The following is a 24,535-nucleotide window of genomic DNA, read 5'->3' on the forward strand; positions in this document are numbered from 1 at the left end:
CTGCACTCAGGGATGCTGAGCTACCTTTCACTCTGTACCTCCAGCCTATTGAAGGCACCCTATTTCATATTTTTATTTAGTTCACTAGAAAACTAACACCTGGAAATCTGAGGCAATAAAATCTAATTCAGACCTTAATTTTAATTAAAGGCTCTACATAAAGCACGCAGCAGAGCTTCCAAGATCAGAAATGTCTTGCTGCCTCTGGTAATAGAAAGGTAAAGGGATACAAAAAGGAGGTAAACAGGCATAGGAGATGTCTGTGGAAAAAACACAACTTTGTCCTTTTATTCTCCTGAGTAGTGAATCTTTTCTTTTTGATTTCTCTAATCTAGCTTACAATTTATGTAAGTAAAAATGAAAACGTGCTAGTTCAGGTGGATTTGATTATGAGTTTCAGGAGGTGGCACGTTTCCAACATGCTACTGAGTGAACTGACTTCCTTGCTATTCATGAGTTCTTCATTCTGTGGGATCTTATCATTTGATTTATAGGTTGTTGCAGTTCGTAGCTTTTAGACTTATGCTCAGGTTTGTTTAGTTGTTTTGTTGTTTTTTTTTATACTTTGGTCACTATTTATAAAGTCAGAGATCTGAGTAGGATTAGGGTAGCATTCCTGTCCTTTAATGATGTCTGGGGAACATTCTTAATAGTGCCACTTTGCTTGCAACATGCTAGTGAAATGCTGTTTTCCTACAAACATGATGAGGAATAGACAAGGGGGGAAAAAGAACAAGACTTATCCCAATAAAGCTACAGCTGTGGAACAAAGCAAGCCTCAAAGAATACCACAGTCACTAAATATTCTAAAAAAATGCTGACCTTCATCCTGTGGTTTCTTGGTAAAATCAGTTCTTAAAAGCCTCACAAAGTGAAAGTCAGTCTCTTAAATGCATCAAGTAATTAGTGATGGAATACACATTAAAAGAATCCCTATATGATTTAGCTCAGTCAAATCCTGGACTGTCTGTCCTAGTGTAAACCAGAGCAGATTTTACTGAGTTCACTGTATCCTCTCAGATTTATTCCAACTGAGGTCTGGCCCTTTTTATTTACTCAGACATCTCAGTGGTTTCCATGTCCCTTATCTTCCTCTCTCTTTCCATCCATGCCAAACCAGAACTGTCTCAACTCTCCTGTTCCAGTCATTCCAGTTGTGTGACTCCCAAATGGCTCAGAGTTGAACAATTTCAGATTTTATACAGCAAGCAGAATTTGTTTTTCCATCACTTCAGAAATTGAGTTAAGCTGTGATTTTGCTGGTTAATACGAGGGGGGGAATAAACTTTGCAGAGAATGCCTTTCTTCCTACAGATAACATTTTGGTTTTATGAGCATATTGATGCTACTACACTTGATTCTCTGGCTTGAACTGAAGAAGCAGTAGTTAAATGTCTGTGTGTGTTTTGGAGCCAGGATTTAGGAATGTATTTCTGCTGCAAAACAGAAGCAAAGCATTTTATCCAGGCCTGAAAACAGCACCTCCAACTGATGGGCACAGAGTAAAACAGTAGTCATCCACAACAGGCTGTTTTCCTAGTGTGTTGTCATTGTTGTGCATGCCATGAGCACTGCCTAAACTAGAGAGCAGGTAACTTCTGTTATCTGCAGAGCTTGTGTTCTGAAAACATTTCAATGAATACAATGGACACTATTCTCACGGTCTGATCCCATGACACCGGTGTACATGTTGCCAGAGGGCAGTGGATGCATTTTTCTCTGAGTCAGCAAGCTGAGAGTGAATTCCATGTCAAGATGACCATAGAACTTCCTGTTTGGGTTGGCAAGAACAAGACCAGCCTGCAATTGAGTCTACTTCTCCTTCTGTAATATCTGCATGAATTTTGTTTTGTGTTTCTTCTCTAAGTATAAGCTTGCCTCCTCTAGTATACTTTGTGCAAGGGGAAAATTATTCTAATCCCACACTACTTATAGGGATTGCAGTTTAACAACTGTTTGTCTCCTGAAATTGCTATGACCCGCTTTTAAACTGTGAATGATTAAACACAAGGATAACCATGTAGTGAATGTTCACACACTGTCATTTGCAATGAGAACTAATTTTGATGCTGTTAGTAACGATGCTATGAATATCCAAAATGCTGAAGCACAAAAGTCTACTGCTGTGATTTGACATGGTAACATTTCAGTGAAATTATGGAGTCTCAGTTCCTCTGAAGTCAAGTGGACTTGCTGCTGATTTCAGTGGTACAAGATTTTTATGTGTGAAGTGATGGCAGTTCTTACTGTCCTAACACAGACATTTTATTTGCTTTAGAAAATAAAGCCATTTAGCTAAAATGAAGCTGAACATCTATTGTTACATTGCAGATGGAAGCAAGGTTGAAGCCAAGGCTGACATTAGAGATTCTCATCCCATTGCTGTGGCTTGGATGTTCACCATCTGGTACACTACTATGGTTAAGGACTTGAGAGCTCCTGCACTCCAGGGAAGCAAACAATTCCAATGAAGATCATTTTAGCTCATTATTCTTTCTTTCAAGAGCGATTCAGGCATTTTATGCAGACAATACAATGCCCTTTTGGGGCATAAAGGCCAGAATATAAATGCTGTACTAGAAGTCCAGTTTGTAGTTAGTTTACTGGAAAGATGATAAAATTGTTATGTTCTTAAATGAGCAACTTCTTGCCATAACTCAGTGGTGGGAACTACAGACTAGACATCCTGCACTGGGGCTTGACAAACAGCCAGCAGAAGCATTATTATCTATCCAACCACGCTCCGTTTCCAACATTATTTTTAGGATCAGTTTTTTTTTCATCATGCTAATTAACTGCATTCACAGTTGTAGCACTATAAAGTATGGCTTCATTTACTCCTTCTTTAAATGTTCCAAACAAGTGGGGAAAGGGGGGGAAAAGAAGGAAGCATTTAAATGTTAATCAAAAATGATTTGCTTTCTATAGCTTTTGGAGCAGAAGAACTTGGTCAGCTTCTAATGCTGCATCTCGTCAACAGGGCAGATAAATTGTTCCTCAGACTGAATTTTTGAGCTACAGCTAGATATAGAGTCCTTCCATACACAGGTACAGGGGAATATTCAATGAGTATACAAGTAAAAAAAAAAATACTGGAGTCATCTATAATGTCAAATAAATTAAGGAATTAGAATGTGGCCCAAAGTTATTGCTATGACTAAGGCATATTCAGTCAGACCCTGTATTACGGTACGAACTTGTCAGAGATAATGTGTAACTCTGAGTTGTCTTCTCTTTGGATTGCAAAAAAGTCTAGAGATGTTCAATAAAATACACAAATTAGTATCTATGCACAAAAGCTGAGAATCGGATGTGCTTCAAAAAGAAGGAAGAGCTTTTTATCACTTTCAAATCAGCACTGAAGTAAATCAGAAACAAACAAAAAAATATCATGTCATACATGGTGACAAGTTACATTTAGAACTGATAGAATAATTGGTTGACACGTAAATTAGTTATTGAATATTTTATTTCTCTTCTTCAGATATTAGTAGAGACTACCCAAGGGATTGCAGAAAGCCTAGGACTGCCTGGCTATCACTTCACCTGACCTGTGGATCCATTGTTTGACTTGAGTGTGGAGCTCTCATGACTACAACCTCAGCTGTGATCTGGACACTTTGTCAACGTGAGCTGCCATCCACAGGCCTGCCTTGCCCTCCTCCCTGAGGTACTGTAGGATTAAGCCCTGGCGTGTGGGGCCCCTACCCTGCTTGTTATTACTATGCTTGGCTCCTTGTTCTTTGGGCAGGTGCTGTCCCTTGCAGCTCCCTGGAAGCCTAATTCTCAACATTTTCTATTTTGAAAATACAACTTGATATCATTATTTTTTTTTTTTTTAATATAGTTAAACATAACAATATACTGTGTGTTTTAATTCAGTGCAGAAGCCTTTACTTTGAGCCTACTGACACAGCTGTGTAAGAATACTGTTATATCTCCTAGCTATCTAAACCTTATTTTTCTTTTAATAGATTGCCATGTTTTTTCTGGGTAGACTCACTATATGCACCATTTTATCCCCACAGAAACCTCAGTGTTAGTTACAGACTCTTACTAGCAAAGTCTTTATTGGTTTAAATTATTATACTGTTTCAGATGGGCTTTCATACCCTTTTCTGAATATAACCATAAAGATTAGAAGTAAATGCCCTTCTAAAGCTAATGGACTGAAATGATTTCATTAAGACTAAATGCTGTCATCAATGAAAAGCCTGTGTGAGCAGTATGGTCACAAACACTCCCTGTCTTAAAAGCTCCTTTTTCTACTGTTTGCTAGTTTATGTCGTATTGCAAGAAAGAATATTCACAGCTATAACATCCTGAGTTGTTGCCTAACATTTAATGAATGTCACATTTTCACAGGCTGTAGAAAACAAACTGTTGCAAAAATTGTAACAGTCACGTTGTTACTATCTAGTAATAGAATAGAGATGTTCTGCTTGTGTTTCAAAGCATAAATTATATGTTGATACAAAGCAGATATCCTGGTAACTCAGTTTGTTCAGCAGTACTAAGCTGTCACTTACCCTCTGCTGAGCTCCAAGTACGCCATGTGCAAGGAAGACACATCTCCTGCCAATGGTGTAAAAGTCATAACCTACCTTGTTTGCCAACTTAAACCTTCAACAAGCAATCTTGCTTCAATCTGTTCAGAAATGCATAGCTACATTCTTCGTAGATGATCTCTTTGAAGTTCAGTCAGATACTGAAACTCCAGGTTTTTATTGGAGTAGTTTTATGCAAATATGTTTGAGTTTAATGAAGCCCTGTAGAAGGTCTTCAGTTCAGGCAAGCTTTCATAAATCTTAAGTAAAATTCCTACAAGAATGGCCGTATATGCAGACAGCTGTATTTTATATTATGGATATTCAGTCTTATTAAAACTAAATCAACATCTTCAGACTGTGAAATTTGCGTACTGACAAAGCTGTTCAGTCCTGTGGAGCATGAAAGGATCCAGAAGCTACATACTAGCCTTCTTCTGTCTTTAAATGCTGAAAATCTGAATATTATATATAACAGAATATTGTTAACAATTAAAAATAATGATTAGATGTAAATAAATGGAAGAGTTTTAGGGTATTTTTAATTGTGACATCTCTTTGGTATCTATTTCTGCAGTATCTTTTCAGGTCTCAAGTAATAACCTAATCATAAAAGGGTAAGAAGTAATCCTAAATCAACTATGCACAGTTCTGTCTTGCAATTCACATCAAATTCTTTCACTGCACTAAGAATGAATTCAGGAAAATAAATATCCAAGGAGAAATATGGATTTAATTGTTATTGCTGTTACACTGCTAAAAGAAAACAGCTGTAATCACATACTCAGCCATTGTTCAACAAATATTTCTATTAAACATCTCTGTAGTGAAGATGAGTCCAACTCCCCAAGATCCAAGCAGACCACTTCCTGGACCACCCATTGCTCCCTAGGTAAAACAATTCCACCAGCTTTTGGCAGGGGAGACACGCTGAACACTATGGCAGCTCTGGAACAACTCATATTTGCTCAATGACATATTAAACTAGAACAACCATTCTTTAACGTTCAAGTAAGTAGAACACAATCTTTTTTAAATCATTAATTTGACCACTAGCTAATGACGACAATGTTTTGTTTTTTAAATGGCAATTTCCCAAAAATAACTTTGACCTTCGCTGCACACAGAAGTATCAAAAAAACAATGGTCAGCTCATTACAGGAGACAACAGGGGAACAGCAGACACATAAGAAGGTCAGAGGTGAAACAGAAGCAGTCATGAAAATAAACTTGCCGGGGTCTTACAGCAAATAAACAGAGTGTCAGAGCTGTGAATAAAACCCAGAAGTTCTGACGCTTTGTACTCATGCTCCATTCCCTCTGTCCTAACCAGATTCTCTCTCAAAATGACTTTCTGACACAGACAGTCCAGGAGACTGAAACACTTCTATCTACAAAATGTGCAAAAATGTGGCAAAATATCTTTAAAGATTTTCTACCAACAGCCATACCAACATTTACTTCGTGGTTGGAAAGATTTGGTCAATAAATATTGTGCATTTCCTCCATGTCAGCAATCAAAATGTCTGAGTCCTCAGAATTGAGAATGAAGAATTGAACTTGGGGTGTTCACAATAGATATTCAAACTTAAATCGGAGTCACCTTTTACTGGGGTGTTTCCTTCAACTTCTGCCATCAATCAGTCTGTATTTCCTAAGCATTAGAGTACTAGAGGAGCTGCAAAATGAGAAAACCTTCTCAAACATGATATTTATAGATATTTAATATTGGCTGAGACCTAGATCACTTTTCTGCTTTAATAAAATAAATAACCTTATATGTTTGCTAACAGGAAAACAGCCAAGGAAAGTAGGAATGTTCATACCAATCAGTTTTTTTATGTAAAGGAACTACGTAATCTATAGTAGTGGAATACAAAGACTGAATATTGTGAAATTGTTTCTAATTTCCAACAGTAAATGTGCACTGTTTGGCATAGATGTGTTGTGTGTGTCTTCCAAACAGCCTTTTAGCAAGCTGGTTAAGCAGCTGGTCTTATCTATGACTTAAAGCATCCAACAAAAACAGATGTAGGATGGGATCCAAATTACTGAAATAGAAATGTTTCTATAGCATATTAATCAGTTTGCTTAATAATACATTGGTCACTGAATGAAAGTTCTCAGCATTAATGTAATGCTTTATCAGTCTCTTATAGTCCTTGAACCAAGTCTTCAGGGGTGCCAATGAGAGCAGCTCTCCTATAATCTATCGTTATACACACTCAGAAACTAGTCTAAATATTTAGGAGGCCTGTTTTAACGTACCTGACTTTATTTGTATTTCAGTGAGAGATCTGTATATATATATATATATATATATATATATATATATATATATTACTTGAACATGGTCTTATTCTTGAAAGTGTTTTGTTTTTTATTTAAATAATTTTTCTTTCCTCTTGGCAAGAACTGTCATCTGTGGTAGAGGCTTCCCTCTAGTGGACATTTTCTCTGATGTTTTATTTGTAGTCTTGGTAAAATAACGGAACAGATGTAGAATGCATCCAGCAACATGAATTTGCTTCCCAATTTAAAGTAATTAAATGGAAGTGCTGGTCTGAACTTAACTTGTACCTGTTTCTTGAGAAGATTTAAAATACCTGCAGCACTTAAGAGTCCCTTCAAACTGTAAGAAAATGTACAACTGTTTAGCAAACCTACAAGTATGTAAACAGCAAAATAATGTCCTCTAAAAATCGCTTATTGATTCAATAGATCAGGGAATGAATGAAAGGACAAAAGCAACATTGTTCTACATTGACTGGTTCTTGTTTTACCACATTATCAGTGCTGATATAATTAGTCTAGGTAGTCAGGCATTGGAATGCACTGCCCAGGGAGGTGGTGGAGTCACTGACCATGGGAGTGTTCAAGAAACGTTTGGATGTTGTGTTGATGAATATGATTTAGCTGGGAAGTATTGGTAATGGTTGGACTAGGTGATCTTCTAGGTCTTTTCCAACCTTGGTAATTCTGTGATTCTGTGAATCTCCAGTCTCTTTTTACAGGCTACAACTACTGGCTGAAATTTTCACCTGTAAATTTAGAACATGATCATAAAAACATTCACAGTAGCACTGATTTTCATAATGTAAATCTCTGACCAATAACAACTGAAACCACTATCACATCTTCTGGCATTTCAAGTAATTGCCCAGTGGTAGTGTATGCATTTACTGTTAGGGCTCAAATAAAGATGACGTGACAAGTAGTTTCCCCAGTTTCAGAGTAAGCAAAGGATTCTTGAATCAGCTTTAAGTGTAATGAAAGTGTATATTTTGCCCAGTGTTAAACTCATTTATTCCAAGCCTCAAAGAGTTTCCAGGATCTTTTCTTTCCCCACACAGGCTGTCAACCTGACTATTTCTTATGAATCCATTCAGAAAATACTGGATGCCACACAGTTGCCCATTCGGCACTTCCCACCTATGGGGATATAAGCAGAATAGACCTATTTCCCCAGTTTAATGAGGGAAATTTCATTCCAGCTGTACAGTTGTCCACATCAGAAAGCAATGTCAAAACAATAATCTCTTAGGTTGCCATCCCAGGTTTCTGAAGCCAAATTACTACCTGTTAGAAAAGAGTGTGTCATACTAGAAAATAGGAAAGCATGGCTTTTCGCAAGATAGGGAGTTCACTTATGTCAGGTAAAGAAAATGATACAAAATTCATGGAAGGAAGATAATGTTAATTGAATAAAAATAGAGGCCAAGTAGTCTCAAGGCATTAATAATTCCTCAGTAGTGCTACTATTCAAGATATCAATGAAAACTGTGGATATGCCCATTAATTCGCTTCAAAGACTGTTCCTGCAATATTCCAAGTGTTATCAGCAACGATCTAAAGAGCTTCTACAAATCTTCTTTTGTTGCCCTGTCCTTCCTCCCCACCCCCACCATGAAAACACTCATACAGCTGAATTAATAAAATGTACTCAATCTGGTAAGAACATTCTGTAACTCAATGTGTGCAAGCTGCCTTTAGCTCATTTTGTTAGTAGGATTAATTTTCAAAACTCTAAGACTTTCATGTTAATCCCAGATAATACTAGGTTTGGTACATTAAAATAATCAGATTACAGTGAATGTCAATGCCATTTGATTTAAAATGTTATGGAGTACAGTGCTGGAACTATCGACCTCTCTCCACAAAGTGATGACCTGGGTTCACCATGTCTCAACAGACACAGACCTCTGCTTCAAGTCACTGTTAAAAAGCTGGCTTTGTTTATCCAAACATTAGTTTTCTATGGTAAGTAAAAAGTAAATGTGTAGACTTTATTAAGGAAAAAATGACAGTAAAAATATTGTATAAGAAATGGGTATACAGAACTATCTTCTACACATACACCACTGAACTGCCACCTGCTACAAGCAATTAGCAGATCTGTGCTGCCAGTTAAAAAAATGCTATCCTACCCAGTCATTTTAACTAATTTGATTCATGTGCTTTCCTTTTGCATCCTTCATTCTCCGTTATATTTACTCTTGATTGGCTGCAGCAGGACTAATGCCCATTTTATTTCTGGTTAATCTAATTAAGTAAAAACCTGGGATTGTGATGTCAGTACATCAGTAGAAGGAAGTAACGCTTCCTCTAGGAAGGATAGCGGGTCTGACCTTGCTAAGAAGCGGGTCACGATCTTACTGCAGGATGAAAATAAAGCAAGAAAAACTGCAATAACAACACCATCTCATTCTCTGGTAATACAGTTTAAAGTGAGATTATGGCTTGTGGATTGCAGGTAAGAAAACACGGCGCATTTGTATTATGTAACTGAAGAGAGCTTTGAAAATGGGGGGAAGGTTAATTACAGCAAGGGAAAAAAAAGTATGCTTTTAGAAATAGAAATATTGACTTTAATCATGTGTTTTAATCATATTGACTTTAGTCATAATGCTTTAAAGCATTATTTTCTACTTTTACTAAAAAAAATCATCTCTCATAACAGCTTTTATAGCAGATATATGTTTTAAACTCATTTATTTACTAGTGTGACAACCTGTATTTAACCTGAATGTACTTACATTTGTGTTTTTTCATTCTGTGCTGATGAAACAACACGTACTTATGAATCCCACTGTATTTAATTGTTGTAGCTTGTCAGTTTCATTTTTTCCCCTTTGTAACTATGAAATCTGGCTACATCAGTAAATGAACAGAAAACAAGAATGAATCCCACTTAAACAACTGATTCCTTGAGGTATAAGCTCATGATTAAAATTTCAATGACTTTGTGTTATGGCTTCATAGGCTTCTTTATTATAAGAGGAGCATATATACATAGTACTGCTGTACTATTTAGCATGTGCCATGATACAAGTGCTTTTGTGAGCCTGTAAGGCAGAGGCAGCATGTTGCTATGGTGATGTGGTTCTCAAACTGAGGCAATTCTTTATGTTTTGTTCACAAACCTTTCAGTAAACCTTACTTTCTTTAAACATAGTAGAAAACAAAACATTACTGTAATGATTGTCTTAAAAAAAAACTGTCCTAATAAGCACATTTATTAACCAAATTAAAAAGTATTAAACTGTGCTATTGGAGAAGATGTAAGCAACTGTCACCATGCACACCTGTACGCTTCAAGATCTGTTCCATAGTTACATTACCACTGGCAATGCTGTACAGCTGATACAAGTGTAACAAGTATCTCCTGCAAGATTAATAAGGCATAAACAAACTTGCTTTGAAAACAACCCCTCATCTGAGCTTTCATTTCACTGATTTCAGACATGAAGAAAACAGTAACTAAAACAGGCAAAACAGCAGCACTGACATACTGGGTTGTGATCAACTGCAAAACTATTCTTGTAAGTTTAACTGCAAATATCAAGGCCTTTTAATTTTGAGTACTTGCAGAATGCTTAGAATCTTTTCCTGGCTGAACAATGTGTGTTACCTTATATTATGACCTTCTAGTCTTTTGAAACAACTGTCCACCTTATTTTATCCATAAGTGGATTAATGGTCAATTCAGAAGGTGGTAATTGATTATCTTATTGCGACTGTCAGAAATTTTGCAAGTCATAAACTATCTCTGCTCACTACGGTCCGTTTTTGTTCCCTGATTCCTAAGCACTCATCTCTCCTAGGTGATCACAAGGTGATTTTCTTTCTTTCTGTGCTAGACTGGAAGGCTTTCTTCTTTTTCTCCCCTTTGAATGGCTCCATCTTCACTCTTAGTTATTTCCTTTTCAGATAAAAGATGAAGACAGTGGCTACAACAAAAACCTGTTCTGTATTCCTAAGCATTATGAAGAAGATATAGAAAGAGTCTTCATTCCTCATGGACTAATCCTGGACAGGTATGAGAATAATAAACAGCAGTGATATTGATGGCAATGACTAGCTTCCCCCCAAATGAAGAGGCTGATGCTCCATCCTGTCTGTATAGCCCACAAGAAGTATGGAAACCCTGTGGTTCTAAAATTAAGTTCTGCTCTAGAGTTTAATACAAGAAATGTTTTACAAAGAGGACTCTTCTATAACCTCAGTTAAGTTTCTGTTACATCAAATATCTTTAAGCTTTCTGTTTCCGTGTTATTTAGACATAACTTCAATCAACAGTATTTCAGATAGAGTAGTTGTCATTTGGTGAACTTAACTGCACATGCGAACTAAGTTTCCAGGGTCTTAATGTGGTCACAGTTTTGTTACTTAAAAATAAACAACGGCACAACAAACACTGATGGACAAACAAACAAATATGATGTACAAAACACTCTAAAGAAATTGGGGTTTGTTTTTTCTTCCAGGACAGAACGTTTGGCTAGAGATATCATGCAAGATATGGGAAGCCACCACATTGTTGCACTCTGTGTCCTTAAAGGAGGCTACAAGTTCTTTGCTGACTTGCTGGACCATATAAAAGCACTAAACCAAAATGGTGATAAGTCAGTGCCTGTTACTGTGGATTTTGTTAAAATAAAAAGCTACTGTGTGAGTAAGTTTCTTTCCCTGAGAAAATTGATTCTCCCCATATGTTGCCATTCTGAGCACTAAATATTTATATGGAAGTTCCATGAAAACTGAATTTATCATGTTAAGAGCAGTCTATGTACTGAAAACAGTTAGTAAATCAATTTACTGATCTGCCAAATGATCAGAAGAATATTGTAAGTTCACTGGAATTGATGTACAGATGGACACTTCATGTAACAAAGTCAGGGTCAGGTCTTTAATGTCCTCCTCTTTGCTTTGAAGGCTTAAGCCCTGCGCACTGATACAAATGTATCGCATGCTAAATATAAGAGTTCACAATATATTATAAATACTTCATAAAACTCTAAAACAAATTAGAAGTAACAAAAATAGCCGAAAGCCATTTGGTGCCTATTCCAGGAATGTGGATGTATTTTTGTTCAGAAGCATTCCGTGCTAACATGCCTGTGTTGATATTTCACATCCTTGCCTTGTTCCTAACAGCTCAAAAGCTCTTTCACTGAAGAAGTGCTTTGTAGAGCTGCAAGTACCATTTCACAGGCGAACAGCCAAAGCAGCACATGTTTATATACATTCAGTGCAGTACTTTTAAGCATATTTTATGTGAATCGCCTTTTCTTCTTCTAGAACGATTCACCTACAGAGAAAATCAGTATTGTTGGAGAAGAACTGTCTGCGTTAAATGGGAAGGTATGAACGAGGAACTTTGGTTTTTAAGAAGGAGCGGTTCTTATGTATCCTCTAGGAAGTTTGCCCTTAAGATTTTTCTACTATATAAATAAGCTTTAAGTGGCTGTTTATATTAATGATAATTCACACTTTTAAACAGAGTAATTCCCAGTGATCTCAGTGGAAACTTAACATGATCAGCACTGAAACACTTCTAAAAGTCCTGTTATATGTTTTGGTTTTATTTTTTTCCCACCACAACCTACAGAAATGAACCATCTTAAACTGATTTATGCAATATGTTCTCAGAATGTTCTTCCTATGCACGTGACCTGGTAGTTGTCTCAATGTTTTATCTTTATATACACAATTTCATTAGGACTCTTAGAAAAGCAACAAAATCCAACTATTTAAGTAATTCCAAGTAACTATGTGACAAGCTCCTTTGAAATCTAATTACATCTTACATGTAAGTGAAATTTGTAATACAAACATTTTCTGTTTAATTTGCTGAAGTGCTTCATGTAACACTTGATTCTTTCCTTCCCTATGTTTTTCTCTTTCTAGAATGTGTTAGTAGTAGAGGTGAGTAAAGATTTATTTTATATATATCCTCTAAGGGGGGAGGTGTTGTTCTGCCTACTTTGCAAGGTTAATATTAATTACATTTAAAACAACACTTAATCACATGTTAGCTAAAGCATGTATATCATCTTAATGCACTGCCAGGGCTGCTGGTTTTTTTTCTGCTTTACATTAATAGAGTGAAAATATGCTTTTTCTTTCAGACTTGAATGATAATTTTTTTTTTTATTTATTTCTTTGAGGATATTATTGAGACTGGTAGAACAATGAAGGCACTGCTTTCAAAACTGAAGGACTATGAACCAAAGATGATAAAAGTAGTAAGGTATAATCACATGGTTATTTATTAATGCATGGTAACAAGATACAGGAAAATCACTCGTGAATAATTAGGATATGCACAAACACATTCATTGTTAAAATAATAAAGAAGTTTCATGGCCTTTCTTGCTTAGTCTATAAAGATTGATAGATTCTCTCTCCCCTAAAATCTTTAAATGCTGCTTGGATTCCCCTATCAGTACTACCCTACTTTGCTGATACATGGCTACATGGAGGGAGGAACAAAAGATTTGCATACAGAATTGAAAAGAATTAAATGTAAAGCAGTAAATAACATTTGGACTTTTCTGATGACCCTAGATTCAAGCTTTCAATTATCTCTCTATTATAAGGCTGAAAACTACTTCTACAACTGTTCAAATAAAACAATAAAATTATTTTAACTATACTGCTATAGAAGATGATTGGGGAAGGGTGGAAGAAGCAAAGAACAGAGCTTGGATTATGACATTTTAAAACTCTTAACCTTTCCTCCTCTTTATTACAGCTTGCTCATTAAAATGACAAACCGAAGTCCTGGTTACAGACCAGACTGTAAGTAACTGATAAAGATGGCATAAATTCTAACCCCTATCATCAATTTTCAGCTCTGATTCTTAAATTTAATCATTCTAAGTACCTTGAAAGCAGGATGAAACATTTCTTAGCGTTACACTTAAACCGTATGTTGAATGCAAACTGTGTACCTAAAAGATATTTCTACTACCTAAAAAGACTTGTGGCGTGTGTTTGTCTTACAGATATAGGCTTTGAAATTCCAGATAAGTTTGTAGTTGGATATGCCCTTGACTACAATGAATACTTCAGAGATCTGAATGTAAGTACATACGAATGTTGTGTTCTAGTTCCAACAGGAGAATGCAAGTAGGAATTTCTTCTCGGAAAGGGTAGTTAGGCATTAGAATGCACTGCCCAGGGAGATGGTGGAGTCACCGACCATGGGAGTGTTCAAGAAACGTCTGGATGTTGTGTTGATGAATATGATTTAGCTGGGAAGTATTGGTAATGGTTGGACTAGATGATCTTCTAGGTCTTTTCCAACCTTGATAATTCTGTGATTCTGTGTGATTCTGTGGAATATAACTTAAAATAGTCTTTATATTACCTTTGAAGGTAAAGTTTGACTTAAGTTGTACTTCTTATTTATTTATTTTAGCACATTTGCATTCTCAAAGAGAAAGCCAAAGAGAAATACAAGATCTGATACCATGAGCCTACTGGAGTAAAAGCTCCCTGGCCTGGACTGTGTGTATGAAGAAGTGATCCGGTCATGTGCTTGTTTCACTGAAGTACTACACTGAAGAATGAAATGTATTTGTAAAATATATTCATGTATTTGTAAAATATATTCATGTATTTGTAAAATATATTCATGTATTTGTAAAATATATTCATGCATTTGGTATTGCCTTCTACTGGAACAACACGGACACAGAAAGGATGCGTGTGTAAATATATCTGAGTTTTTATTTACTGTAAGGAACAATGTGTGCATTGTACACAAGCTATTTTAACAATGTAAAAATATACGTAAGTAGTTAAATAAGCTAAATAAACACCTAGTGCTACCCTTCCCCTGGGCTGAAGCCTCTCCTCAGCAGCTGCCTCAGAACCTCTTTGAAAGGGCTGACAATAGCAGGACACGGGGAAATGGTTTTAAGTTAAAAGAGGGAAGATTTAGGTTGGATGTTAGGGGGAAGTTCTTCACTAGGAGAGTGGTTAGGCCCTGGAACAGGCTGCCCAGGGAGGTTGTGGATGCCTCGTCCTTGGAGGTGTTCAAGACCAGGTTGGACGGGATCCTGGGCAACCTGATCTAGTAAAGGTGTATGTTTGGTGGCCCTGCCAGGCAGGGGGGTTGGAACTACATGATCCTTGAGGTCCCTTCCAACCCGAATCATTCTGTGATGCTGTGAACCGCCACACGCCTCTGGGAGGGAAGGGGGAAAGGCCGAGCCCGTGCGCTGACTGGTGGAAGCGGTTGTCAGTCACAGGGGCGGGCTGTGGGAGGCAACGGGAAAAGCCGCTCTCGCGTTGTGGGTGATAAAGATGGCGGCAGCGGAGAGGAGGGAGGTCGGGGGAGAAAGGTAGCGCTCCGCCCGGCTCGGGTGTAAAGCACGGCTCGAAGGACGGCGGCCGTGGGTTGGAAGGAAGAATGGAGCCGGCTGCCGCCTTCCTGGGGCTGCTGCAGGGGAAGGCGGCTCCGCGTGTGTTCTCCGCTGGGTACAGGCCGCGGTGGGGCCTGGGAGCAGCGGTACAAGGGCAGCGCGCTGGGAGCCGGAGTGTGGCCGTCACCTTCTGTGCTCCGCTGCGTCCCCTCGGGCCGCGTACGGTGCGGGGCGCCGCAGCTCTTGTTCCGTTTCCTTCTAGAGAGAGTATAAAAGGGAAAGCGAAACTCCGCTTGAAGGAGTGCGATGTTGGGGACAAGTTCTCCCACCTGCCTCTTCGCAAGGCCTCGGTGCTGCTGCCGCTGTTGCTGCGGGACGGGGCGCTGTGCCTGCTGCTCACCGTCCGATCCATGCAGGTGCGTGTGGCCGGACACTTGAGGGGCCTCTGCGGAGCGAGGCCGGGTCCTGAGAGTCGGTGTGACAGCGAGAGATGATTTCCAGCTCTGAAACCTTAAAGCAGAAGGCATAGCATGAATTACGTGATATACAAGCACGTAAATGCACATTTCTAATAGTGAAGGCCTATAGATTAGTTATGTATAGGCCTAGTGTGAGTAAAACCAAAACCTTCCTGCGTAGCTCTTTACAAGGCTCGTTTATTCTCATCTACAAAAACTTCTTATCACAGTGTCTTCAGGAAGATAAATCAGGCCTGAGGTGGTTCTATACCGTGAGCTACACAAGGTGAAACGAACTTATTATGTTTAACGGTAGTACTCCTTTAAATTCCAGCTGAGAAGATCACCTGGAGAAGTGTGTTTTCCAGGAGGTAAAAGGGAAGAAATGGATAAAGATGAAATTGATACTGCCCTCCGAGAAGCCAAGGAAGAAGTGGGACTGCAGCCGGAGAAAGTGGAAGTCATCTGTAGGCTTGTGCCAGGAATTGATAAAGTAAGCAATAAACTCAGTCAGTCAGCGTATCGTTAGAAAGCAAGTAATTTCCTTTTATATGTTTGATAGTGGCCTTTTTAAACCTGTAACTGTAAATGATCACAGGTTCTTAATGTATACAGCCTGTGCTGCCAGCAGAGTGAGGGGAGGAGATTCTTTCTTCTCTTTTTGGAGTTTGTGAGACCTCATATGAAGTCAATTTAGGCAGTATCTGGAAGACACTGGTAAATTGGTGAGAGTCTAACAGAGCCAAGGAGATGCTGAGTGGGCTGGAGAATGTGAAATAGGAGTAGAGGCTGAGAGAAGCAGGTTTGCTCAGCTTGAAGTTAGTGGGGATCTCGTTGCTGTCTTCATGTACCTCCTAAGTGGTTATAGAGAAGATGATTCTAGACTTGTCTTAACGCAATAGACACAAGCAGCAACAGGTGATTAGGTACAAAGAAAACAGTCCATGTGGTTAGCCAAGCAGTGGAGTAGATTGCCTTGACTGTTTTAGCAGGCAGGCAGAATTTATCCAGGCACAGCCCTGAGCAATGTGATGTAACCTCAGAGTTAACTGATTCAACTGCATGTGCAGAGCAGGATTAATTTAGATTGAAAGGGACCCCTGGAGATAAATAATTTTAATATATATAACAAAAACCACACACTTAAGAAGCTATATGTAGAAAGGATCCCTTTAGTTTTTAGGTTATGTAGTTTTGAGCTGCACAAGTCTGACCTCTTAGATCGTGCTGCATCTTCTCTCTGCATACATTCAGTTTAACTTAAATGGAGTTCCTCCAGACTACCATCGAATAGCACAAATCTTGAGCTTTGGCATCAGAGCTTTCTGTTGAACAGGGATGCTTTACTGCTACTAATAAATAGAATTAGTGATATATCTGAAAGGGTAACGGTATCCTGTTTATACAAGCTACTATTCTAATAGATTGTGCCCACCTTGAAAGAAGGATGATCATAAACAACCAGTTCCAAACAAAGTGTATATATTTTCTAGTTCAGATTGTTTCCTGTGCTCCTTTTGTACATCTGAAACGTTTTTAAAATAAAGGAACTTCTTTTGCTTGGTACAAGCTTAGTGTTTGTTTTCTGTCATCTTTTTTTCTTCTTGTTGTTTTTCTAGATGAATCATTTGGTAACACCAGTTGTAGGATTCATAGAGGATACCTTCCAGGCATCTCCTAATCCAGATGAAGTGAGCGATGTTTTTGTTGTGCCATTGGAGTACTTTATCAAGCCCTTAAATTACGTGGCCATGCCATATAAAAACTCATCTGGTTACTTAGACTGGATGCACTGCTTTACATATGATGACCACGAACATAAAAAGTCCTTCAAGATATGGGGACTTACTGCACATTTTGCTGTATTTCTTGCTATTGTAGTTTTTAGGATGAAACCCACCTTTGAAGTTCATTTTGATCTTGACAACTTAATTGTGTCTGCTGAAAATTATTTTTTGAACTTATATGCATCCATAAATGAAAGAAAGAAGAGTAGTCTATAGGAAGCCGGTCTGACCATCTCTGTTGAAGGAAGGGTAAAGTTTGGGTTTGTGTTCTTTGTATCCATTACTTGATTGAATTTCACATTTGCATTCCTGCTGAATTGGTAAACTTTTTAAAATCAAACCAAGTTGTCAAACACTAACTAGATTCACAGATTTTATCTGGTTTTCAGTTATCAAGAGCACACAGTTGGTTATTTTATGCACTTATACAGATTTAAAAGGTCGGGTTCAATTTCTGCCTTTGTTTTGTGTGATTGAAGACTGACCTTCTGTGCTTTTCTTCCATTTAACAAACTAAAACTGATTTTTGCCTGTTTGAAATAGAACATAAAAGCTTGTTGGGATCTGTCCACATCTTACGATATGACATATTGCATATCTTCATTGCATACGCATGCATAATAAAACATAATAAAAACATAAGAGGTGGCAAGTGCTTTCACAGTTTACTTTGTTTTGGTTGGGGTTGTGGAGGGAAGGAAGGTGGAGGTTTAATGAGTTTTATTACTCTTGCCCTATTTAATATTTCTCCCTGAATTCCTCAAGGCTGTGGAAAGCTTAGTGTACATGTCATAGTACTGAACTTTACTCCTCAGCATCGTTAACATCATTCTCTCAGCTCCAGCAGTATTTAAGGAGAGAAAAGTGGCACTTGGCATTCATGAAATCCTATAGTGCTTTTTCTCAGTGTATGCAGGAACAAAACTAAAGTTCTTCAGACCATCTGAGTGCCCAAACACCCCCTTTGAGCACTAAAACAATAGAAGGAAACAATGGCCTGTTCTACAGCTGCAATTCTGCAAGTTTCACAGAAACTAAAGGGAGATTGTTTCTTTGGGCAATCTTCAGATAAAACTGCCACAGTTCTTGAGGCAGAAATGCAATGCCTTGCAGTTTAACACTGAATGTTACAGTGCCTAAGCTCATGTCTGTCTTTAGTCACGTAATAAAGCCATTACCAAGAACAGGGTGTCCCGTTGCTCTCTCTTGTATCATAGCTGAAAATTATTAAAGTAGACGTGTATTTTGTTTTGAATATAGTGATTTAAAGGACCTCTTTATTTTGAGTAACTTATTGCAAATGCATCTGTCCCATGTAAGTACAGTATGTTAATAACATAGCTTCCAATCTGAAAATGCATTTTATATTTATTTACCCTCTGTGTTTATTCTCATGTACTGCTCAATGAGGTCTTTACTCAACTGAAAAAAAGCTATTGAAAATATGTTCCATAGTGCACTCTCTAATTATGGGTAAGCAATGCTAACGTGACAGTGAAATGAGTGCAAAGCCCTACATCACGTCACGAAAATTACTGATATGAAGCTAACTAAAAATAAGTAGAATACAGTTTAATGTGAATTGTTAGTCACTCTTGGAGTTAAGGTGCAGTGATTCAGCATTAACATCTCTATATTTTTCAGTGCTCAAGTAATCAGACTTTTGGTATTTAGCTTTCATGTGAAAAATTACCACGTATCTGCATTGGATGTGTACATTAGTATTTAACAATTGTAATAAAGAACATCTAGTGAAAATAGCTTTAAAAGGGCTGTACACTGGGTGACAGCAGTTTTGTGTCAGAAAAACAACACATTTCATTTCAAGAAGATGGGTGGATGTAGTTTAATTTAAATTCCTGTCGCTGTTGCATGGCTAGAGTTCACGCAGGGTTAAGGCTCTTACAGTTAGATGAGAACGTAAATATCCAAGAAAGGAGATTATTTATATTCAGCCTAAGTCATATAAGCAAAGAAAATGTGGAGATGGTTTTGTCTTTCAAGCACGAGCCCATGTGAGTGCTTACGTGCCAATGTGTGTGATGTACCTACTGAGATTTTTTTAGTAGGTTGCCATAGTGATGCAGCTTTCAAAACAGTACATGTTGAACCATCTCCAGTTTGAAAAAAAATAAAGACATATCATAAAAAAGGTCAATAGGTAATTCATTCTTCCCTCTAATCATACCACTTCCAAAATCTAATCTAAGAAATAAGAAAAACAGAAGGAATCACACTTGTTTCTCATTTCTAGCAGAAGCTGCAGTTCTGTATCCAGAATGTTCCCTGTGTGAGATTCTGAGTTGCAACTCAGATTTCTTTATTTATTGACAACTAAGTAGTAAAACAAATGCTTTATGTTTGTAATTATATTTCCCATACCATACAGTTGTCTGTTCCTTTTTACTTCAGATATAGGCTAGGAACTGCTTGTTGAAGTGTGATAGAAAGGAAAATATCCAGGTAATAATGAAACACTAATGGAGAATAATCATCCTGTTTGTCAGAACCTGCTGAAGGGGAACAGTTGTTGACTAGCAAGCAAGAGACTCATTGTTTTGGACATGCTTACTTCTTCTAAAGGATCACTGCAGTCAGGATGCGAATGTCCAGCTGTGACCATTCACTGACAGACCATCTGTATTTGAAATGCTAAGTCACGGCCTGAAGCAAGGAAGGGCCAACCCAGGGGAGCTCAGGTGTATGCAATGTATCTGAGTGATCAGAAGCAGCAGGGCCAGGATCCAGCACTTCCCAGCCCTCATTTAAGGGCTGACAGTGAAGGTGAAGGCATCCCTTGCTGGGGATCCCTGTCTATCTGAGGCCTTCTAAAGGTAAGCAGCTCTTTTCCTTCATTTTTGTGTCTGGTGCATTTGGGTTTGTTCTGATTTGCTGTAGCCAAAGATCTTGTTACCCTGCTATTATCATCCCATTAAAGTGTTGCATGTATCTTTTTTGATCTCTAGTCTTTTATAAACAACAGTATTAAAGATACACCTCTGTATTTCATCTTACAGCTGCTACTGTGTTTATCTGCTAGCCCAATGGCTTTAAACTATTTGCTTGAGGAGCTGGCATCCCCTTTTATGCCTATAGTAAAATAGAACTAACGGCAACAAACATGGGAACTGCTCATCATAGGAAAGCTAAATTTGCCTCTGATGTCATCATGGTCTTCCAGAGTCTGCAAGAGTCTGATACTGGCTTGTTGAAATAAAAATGAATGATCTTGGACAGAAAGCTCAATATATGCTGGAAGGATTAAGGATACAGAGATGTTAATCTGCATTCAAATAGATTTGCAATGGAACCTAATGCCTATAGGATAGGACTTGACAAGCCAGACATTTAAATGCTATTTATTTCATTCTCCATTTTAAAGAAAACGAACGGAAGTATTTCTAGTAATTTAATTACAGTTGATCTGTACTTGGCATAAATCACAACAGTTTCATTGACTTAAGCACAGCTGTACTGAATTACATGCTTGAGATATTAGTTTGTACAGCAATATCTACTTTATCAGTTAAAGTATATTATCACAATTATACTTTGTAACTTTCATTATTTTCTCTCCTAACGTTGGCATAATAATCGTATTGTTTAGAATATTGAAGTAGTTGTTTATAAAGTATTAAGGTGATGTTCTAAATCTAATAACAAGGTATTTTTAGATCATTTACAGCCCTGATTGGCTGATATTTATGGGAACTGAATAAAATGGGAGCACAATATTTCAGTGCCAGCTTTCATGCTAAAAATGGGAGCTATACAGAATTCATTGTTTACTTTTGTCTATTAATCAGTAAATTGGAGGTAGAATAACTAATGAATTAATAACAAATGTAAATGAGATTATGCCAATGGTTGGAAGATTCAGACTACTGTTATCAGAAAGGAAGTTATGTTAAACACCTGGTATCAAATTGTTCCTTACTTAAGTAATTCTCTACCATTATCATGTACAAAATGGCTAAAAGACAGCAAATCTTACTGATTAAGGGCTCGTAACAGACTTACGAAAGCCTGTTAACCTGGACAAAGGCTGAAGAAAGACAGATCATTTTGACGTAAGAGCACAGGAGTTCTGTGGCTTGGGGACAGGATCTACCTGGTGAAGGGAAATGGAAAGCAGTGGTCTAACTGTGATTAGATTTTCCTCCCAATGAGGGAAAAAGATTTTTTTAAAGAGTATTTGTAAGATGCTTATGCAGGAGAGCAATGTGCATCTGGAGAAAAGGGAAGAGCAGCCAGCATTGCATGTGCGCCACAAGAGGGTGCCAAACTCCCAGGTGGTGCACAGCAAGCCTGGCTCAGCAAAGCCCCGATAAGCCTCACTTTGGAGAGGGCAGAACAACGGCCTTGGATGGGCTTTTGTGGTCTGCAGGCAGCCAGGTATGGGATTATCCAAACAGTGTGGTTTAAAGCTGTTTAGAATAAGGCTGTGTACACTTATCTCCCCAGCAGCACGACTGACACACATACCTGCCTCTCTGTGTTGCTCATGTCATGACACTAGGAACAGCATCAACCCTGTTTGCCAAATAATTCTCTTGGAATATGTTCTAACATGCTAGAAAGAATAATACTCTTCCACTTCATTCAGATGAACTGTACAGCAACAGCTGAGCTAGATGGAGATATGCTGTCAGCCTGGATTTGTGCTTTTCCTCCAGACTGAATAGCAGATCTAATATCCATAGCCTACCTTGCTCCTAATGTCTTATTACTGCATTATAAGGCTGTTTAGTGAAGCCATGGAAATGGGTAATTGATTCTCTTAAGCCCCAGTAATGAACAATAAAGTGCACTCAACTAAGAAAAATGTTTCTATCAAGCAGGAAAAAATCTGTTTAGTCTGAAAACTGTCTTCCATATATATTCCTGTTATTTAAAATTGCAATACTGATTTTAATTATTCAAATTTGCTGTTGTTCTCTCTCTAGCTGTGACAAAAGGTAACTGATTACCGCACTAGTTTATGTACTACATTACACAGAAATTAACTCCATCAGTCAAAATAAATACTAGAGTAAACCTTTATTGAATAGGGTTGTTAGATTCTTCCCAGGTAGCTATATTATTACATTTTAACAAAGTATGTGTAACTGTGTATTTGATGTGTTCTTTCTAGGTTATTAATATCCTGCCATTAAAACACCAAATTTGTTTATTTTTCTGCAACTTGATGAAAAATCACCTAATTCCCAAGCTTGTTTCCTCTTTTGTTTCGTGTGGTTTCAACCTACTAAGTGAAATCCTATTTACAAGCAGGGTTTCTGAAGTTTAATTTCCATTGATTGCATCTCTTTCAGGCCCACGTGAGCGTTCAGAAGTCCTGCTTAAGATATGAACACAAACACAGGAGAAGTTTTGCTCTTGAACCTTGCTCATTCCAAAAACAATTGGTGTCAAAGGAGTTCCTCAGTGACGTCTGCAGAGGCAGAAATGCAGCTGTGTACGTTCTGTTGACTATTTTGTGCTTGGCAACTGTGCAGCCTGCATTTTCTAAATATTTCATTTACTTATTAAACATTAAGGCTAATTAAGCAGGGCAGAGACAGATGGTTCACAGTTTCACATAGGGGGCAGTTATATGGCTCCCAGAGCTGTTTTGTGGAGCTCAGGATCTAAGGATGTTTCAGTCACTTTTAGGTGCTGTGAGTCAGATCTGCAGCTGGTGGAAATTAGTGCAGTTTGAGAGATGCTGATGATTGTCTACTGTGTGAAGTTGTCCATTAAAAAAGCATGGTAAATTGTAGCATTATTCAATACAAAAATATGCTTTGTTCAACAGCTTGAAAAGGTTTTGCTTGCTTTCAACAAGACTGATCAGATAAGTAGGACCAGACTGAATTGGGAATCTGAATTCTCTCCCAAGTGCCAGTCAGAACAAGGCCTTCTACACTTGAGCAGAAGTCAGCCTTTCAGCCACCAGCACTAAGCCTCCTGGGCCACCTCACAGAGGTACAATGAATTTCCTTACACCCTCCTGGGCAGCGCAACTAATCCTTGTTGTAATTTCTCATAACATTTCTGGAATTCTTCAGAACAGTCATCAGTGTTTCACTCCTAATCTGTATGTTTAAACTTCCTTGAGCCTGATTTCCTTCAGTGTGGCACTTTCTATTGACTTTCAGGTATATGTGTCTTAGAACAACACACCGAATCCTTAAGGTTTTGAGCTTTCACTGTGAAAAATGAGGGATGCATCTTATGTAAGTGCGTAGTCCATCCATCTTTCTCTGCTTGAATCAGACTGCCCAGAAACATGGCACTGCAATGTTAACTGCTGAGGCTACAGTATTTAAGCTTTATGTGGGTTCTTGGAGATGGTTAATAGTGGGATTTTTGCACTAATTCTCTAGCTATGTGTTTTTTCTCCTGTAGTAAGTACTAAAAGTAGAATTCATTCCTTTTTTTGTAAGGAAAAGATGTAATTAGAGCTACTCCAGGTAAAGTTACAGAGCAAGCCTGTAAAAAAAAACGTTACTGGCTAAATTGCTTGCTATGATCTGTGTCAGGAAAAAAACCTTTATTAAAGCAAGAAAGTTTTTAATTTTAGGCATGGGGAAAAAAGCATCGCAGGCAAGAAGGGTAAAAGTAGATTGATTGCTTTCCTGAGTGAGATTCTCTCTTCTATTCTTTAAAATTTCCACTATCCCTTCAGACTCAATGCTGGATAAAATTTACCACAGTGAAATTTGTGCAAACTGTTCTGCACAAAATAATATGCACACATTAAGTATCAATTAAGACTTTTTTTTTTTAAGGCTCAAGTGTGGCTAAACTGAGAATTTCCCTGGTCAAAATAGGTCTTTGTCATGTATTTGATACTTCTTTCAAAATCAGAAAAAATGGCAATGGTGTAAAGCACCTGACAGACTCTGTTAAGACTCTGGCATGTACCTTTGGGCTTTGCTGTGTTAGTTCTCTTCTGCCTTCCATTTTATGCCTTATTCACCCAGGTTCTGTCTATCGCTGTTGTTAAGGCACACCTTTTCTGACGTATAAATGCACAGCAGGTAAAAGATGGACCATGGAAACAGATGCTCTCAAACACTAAAAAAAAAGCCGTTGTTGACAGA

General features: G+C 37.9%; 2 protein-coding genes and 1 long non-coding RNA gene across 7 annotated transcripts in view; all 3 read left to right on the forward strand.

The window, feature by feature from the left end:
* LOC107319360 overlaps positions 1–2,450 on the forward strand; it is a 60,300-nt gene extending 57,850 nt beyond the window's left edge. The window contains exons 8-9 of the long non-coding RNA XR_004308671.1: positions 151–218; positions 2,332–2,450. This is a non-coding gene — a long non-coding RNA (uncharacterized LOC107319360). The remainder of the gene's footprint in view (positions 1–150; positions 219–2,331) is intronic.
* Positions 2,451–7,542: 5,092 nt separating this feature from the next.
* LOC107319417 (hypoxanthine-guanine phosphoribosyltransferase-like) lies at positions 7,543–14,670 on the forward strand. 4 transcript variants are annotated; one of them, XM_032447111.1, is made up of 10 exons: positions 7,543–8,807; positions 10,290–10,369; positions 10,758–10,864; positions 11,315–11,498; positions 12,129–12,191; positions 12,738–12,755; positions 12,998–13,080; positions 13,585–13,631; positions 13,838–13,914; positions 14,254–14,670. In XM_032447111.1, the coding sequence occupies exons 1-10, from the start codon at positions 8,669–8,671 to the stop codon at positions 14,299–14,301; spliced, it is 846 nt and encodes a 281-aa protein (XP_032303002.1). In that variant the 5' UTR covers positions 7,543–8,668; the 3' UTR covers positions 14,302–14,670. The 4 variants fall into 4 exon arrangements, with proteins under 4 accessions (XP_032303002.1, XP_015729670.1, XP_015729668.1 ...); XM_015874182.2 differs by lacking the exon at positions 7,543–8,807 and adding an exon at positions 8,963–9,300; XM_015874184.2 differs by lacking the exon at positions 10,290–10,369 and having other exon boundaries at positions 8,703–8,807.
* A 407-nt stretch (positions 14,671–15,077) lies between these two features.
* Positions 15,078–18,631, forward strand: NUDT7 (nudix hydrolase 7). Of its 2 annotated transcripts, XM_015874166.1 has the most exons (4): positions 15,078–15,181; positions 15,465–15,618; positions 15,995–16,153; positions 17,280–18,099. In XM_015874166.1, exons 1-4 carry the CDS (start codon positions 15,144–15,146, stop codon positions 17,661–17,663), a joined length of 735 nt encoding a protein of 244 aa, XP_015729652.1. In that variant the 5' UTR covers positions 15,078–15,143; the 3' UTR covers positions 17,664–18,099. The 2 variants fall into 2 exon arrangements, with proteins under 2 accessions (XP_015729652.1, XP_015729651.1); XM_015874165.2 differs by having other exon boundaries at positions 15,102–15,618; positions 17,280–18,631.
* The last annotated feature ends 5,904 nt before the right edge of the window (positions 18,632–24,535 follow it).

The sequence above is a fragment of the Coturnix japonica genome, chromosome 11 (assembly GCF_001577835.2).
Source record: "Coturnix japonica isolate 7356 chromosome 11, Coturnix japonica 2.1, whole genome shotgun sequence".
Taxonomy (NCBI): Eukaryota; Metazoa; Chordata; class Aves; order Galliformes; family Phasianidae; genus Coturnix; species Coturnix japonica.

Excerpts from the sequence above, each read along its gene's own strand:
- LOC107319417 (XM_032447111.1), top strand. The coding sequence starts at position 8,669 with ATGGAGTACAGTGCTGGAACTATCGACCTCTCTCCACAAAGTGATGAC. Across the intron at positions 8,808-10,289 it reads CCAAACATTAGTTTTCTATG|ACATGAAGAAAACAGTAACT; the intron begins GTAAGTAAAAAG and ends CACTGATTTCAG. Across the intron at positions 11,499-12,128 it reads TTAAAATAAAAAGCTACTGT|AACGATTCACCTACAGAGAA; the intron begins GTGAGTAAGTTT and ends TTCTTCTTCTAG.
- NUDT7 (XM_015874165.2), top strand. The coding sequence starts at position 15,250 with ATGGAGCCGGCTGCCGCCTTCCTGGGGCTGCTGCAGGGGAAGGCGGCT. Across the intron at positions 15,619-15,994 it reads TCACCGTCCGATCCATGCAG|CTGAGAAGATCACCTGGAGA; the intron begins GTGCGTGTGGCC and ends TTTAAATTCCAG. Across the intron at positions 16,154-17,279 it reads TTGTGCCAGGAATTGATAAA|ATGAATCATTTGGTAACACC; the intron begins GTAAGCAATAAA and ends TTGTTTTTCTAG.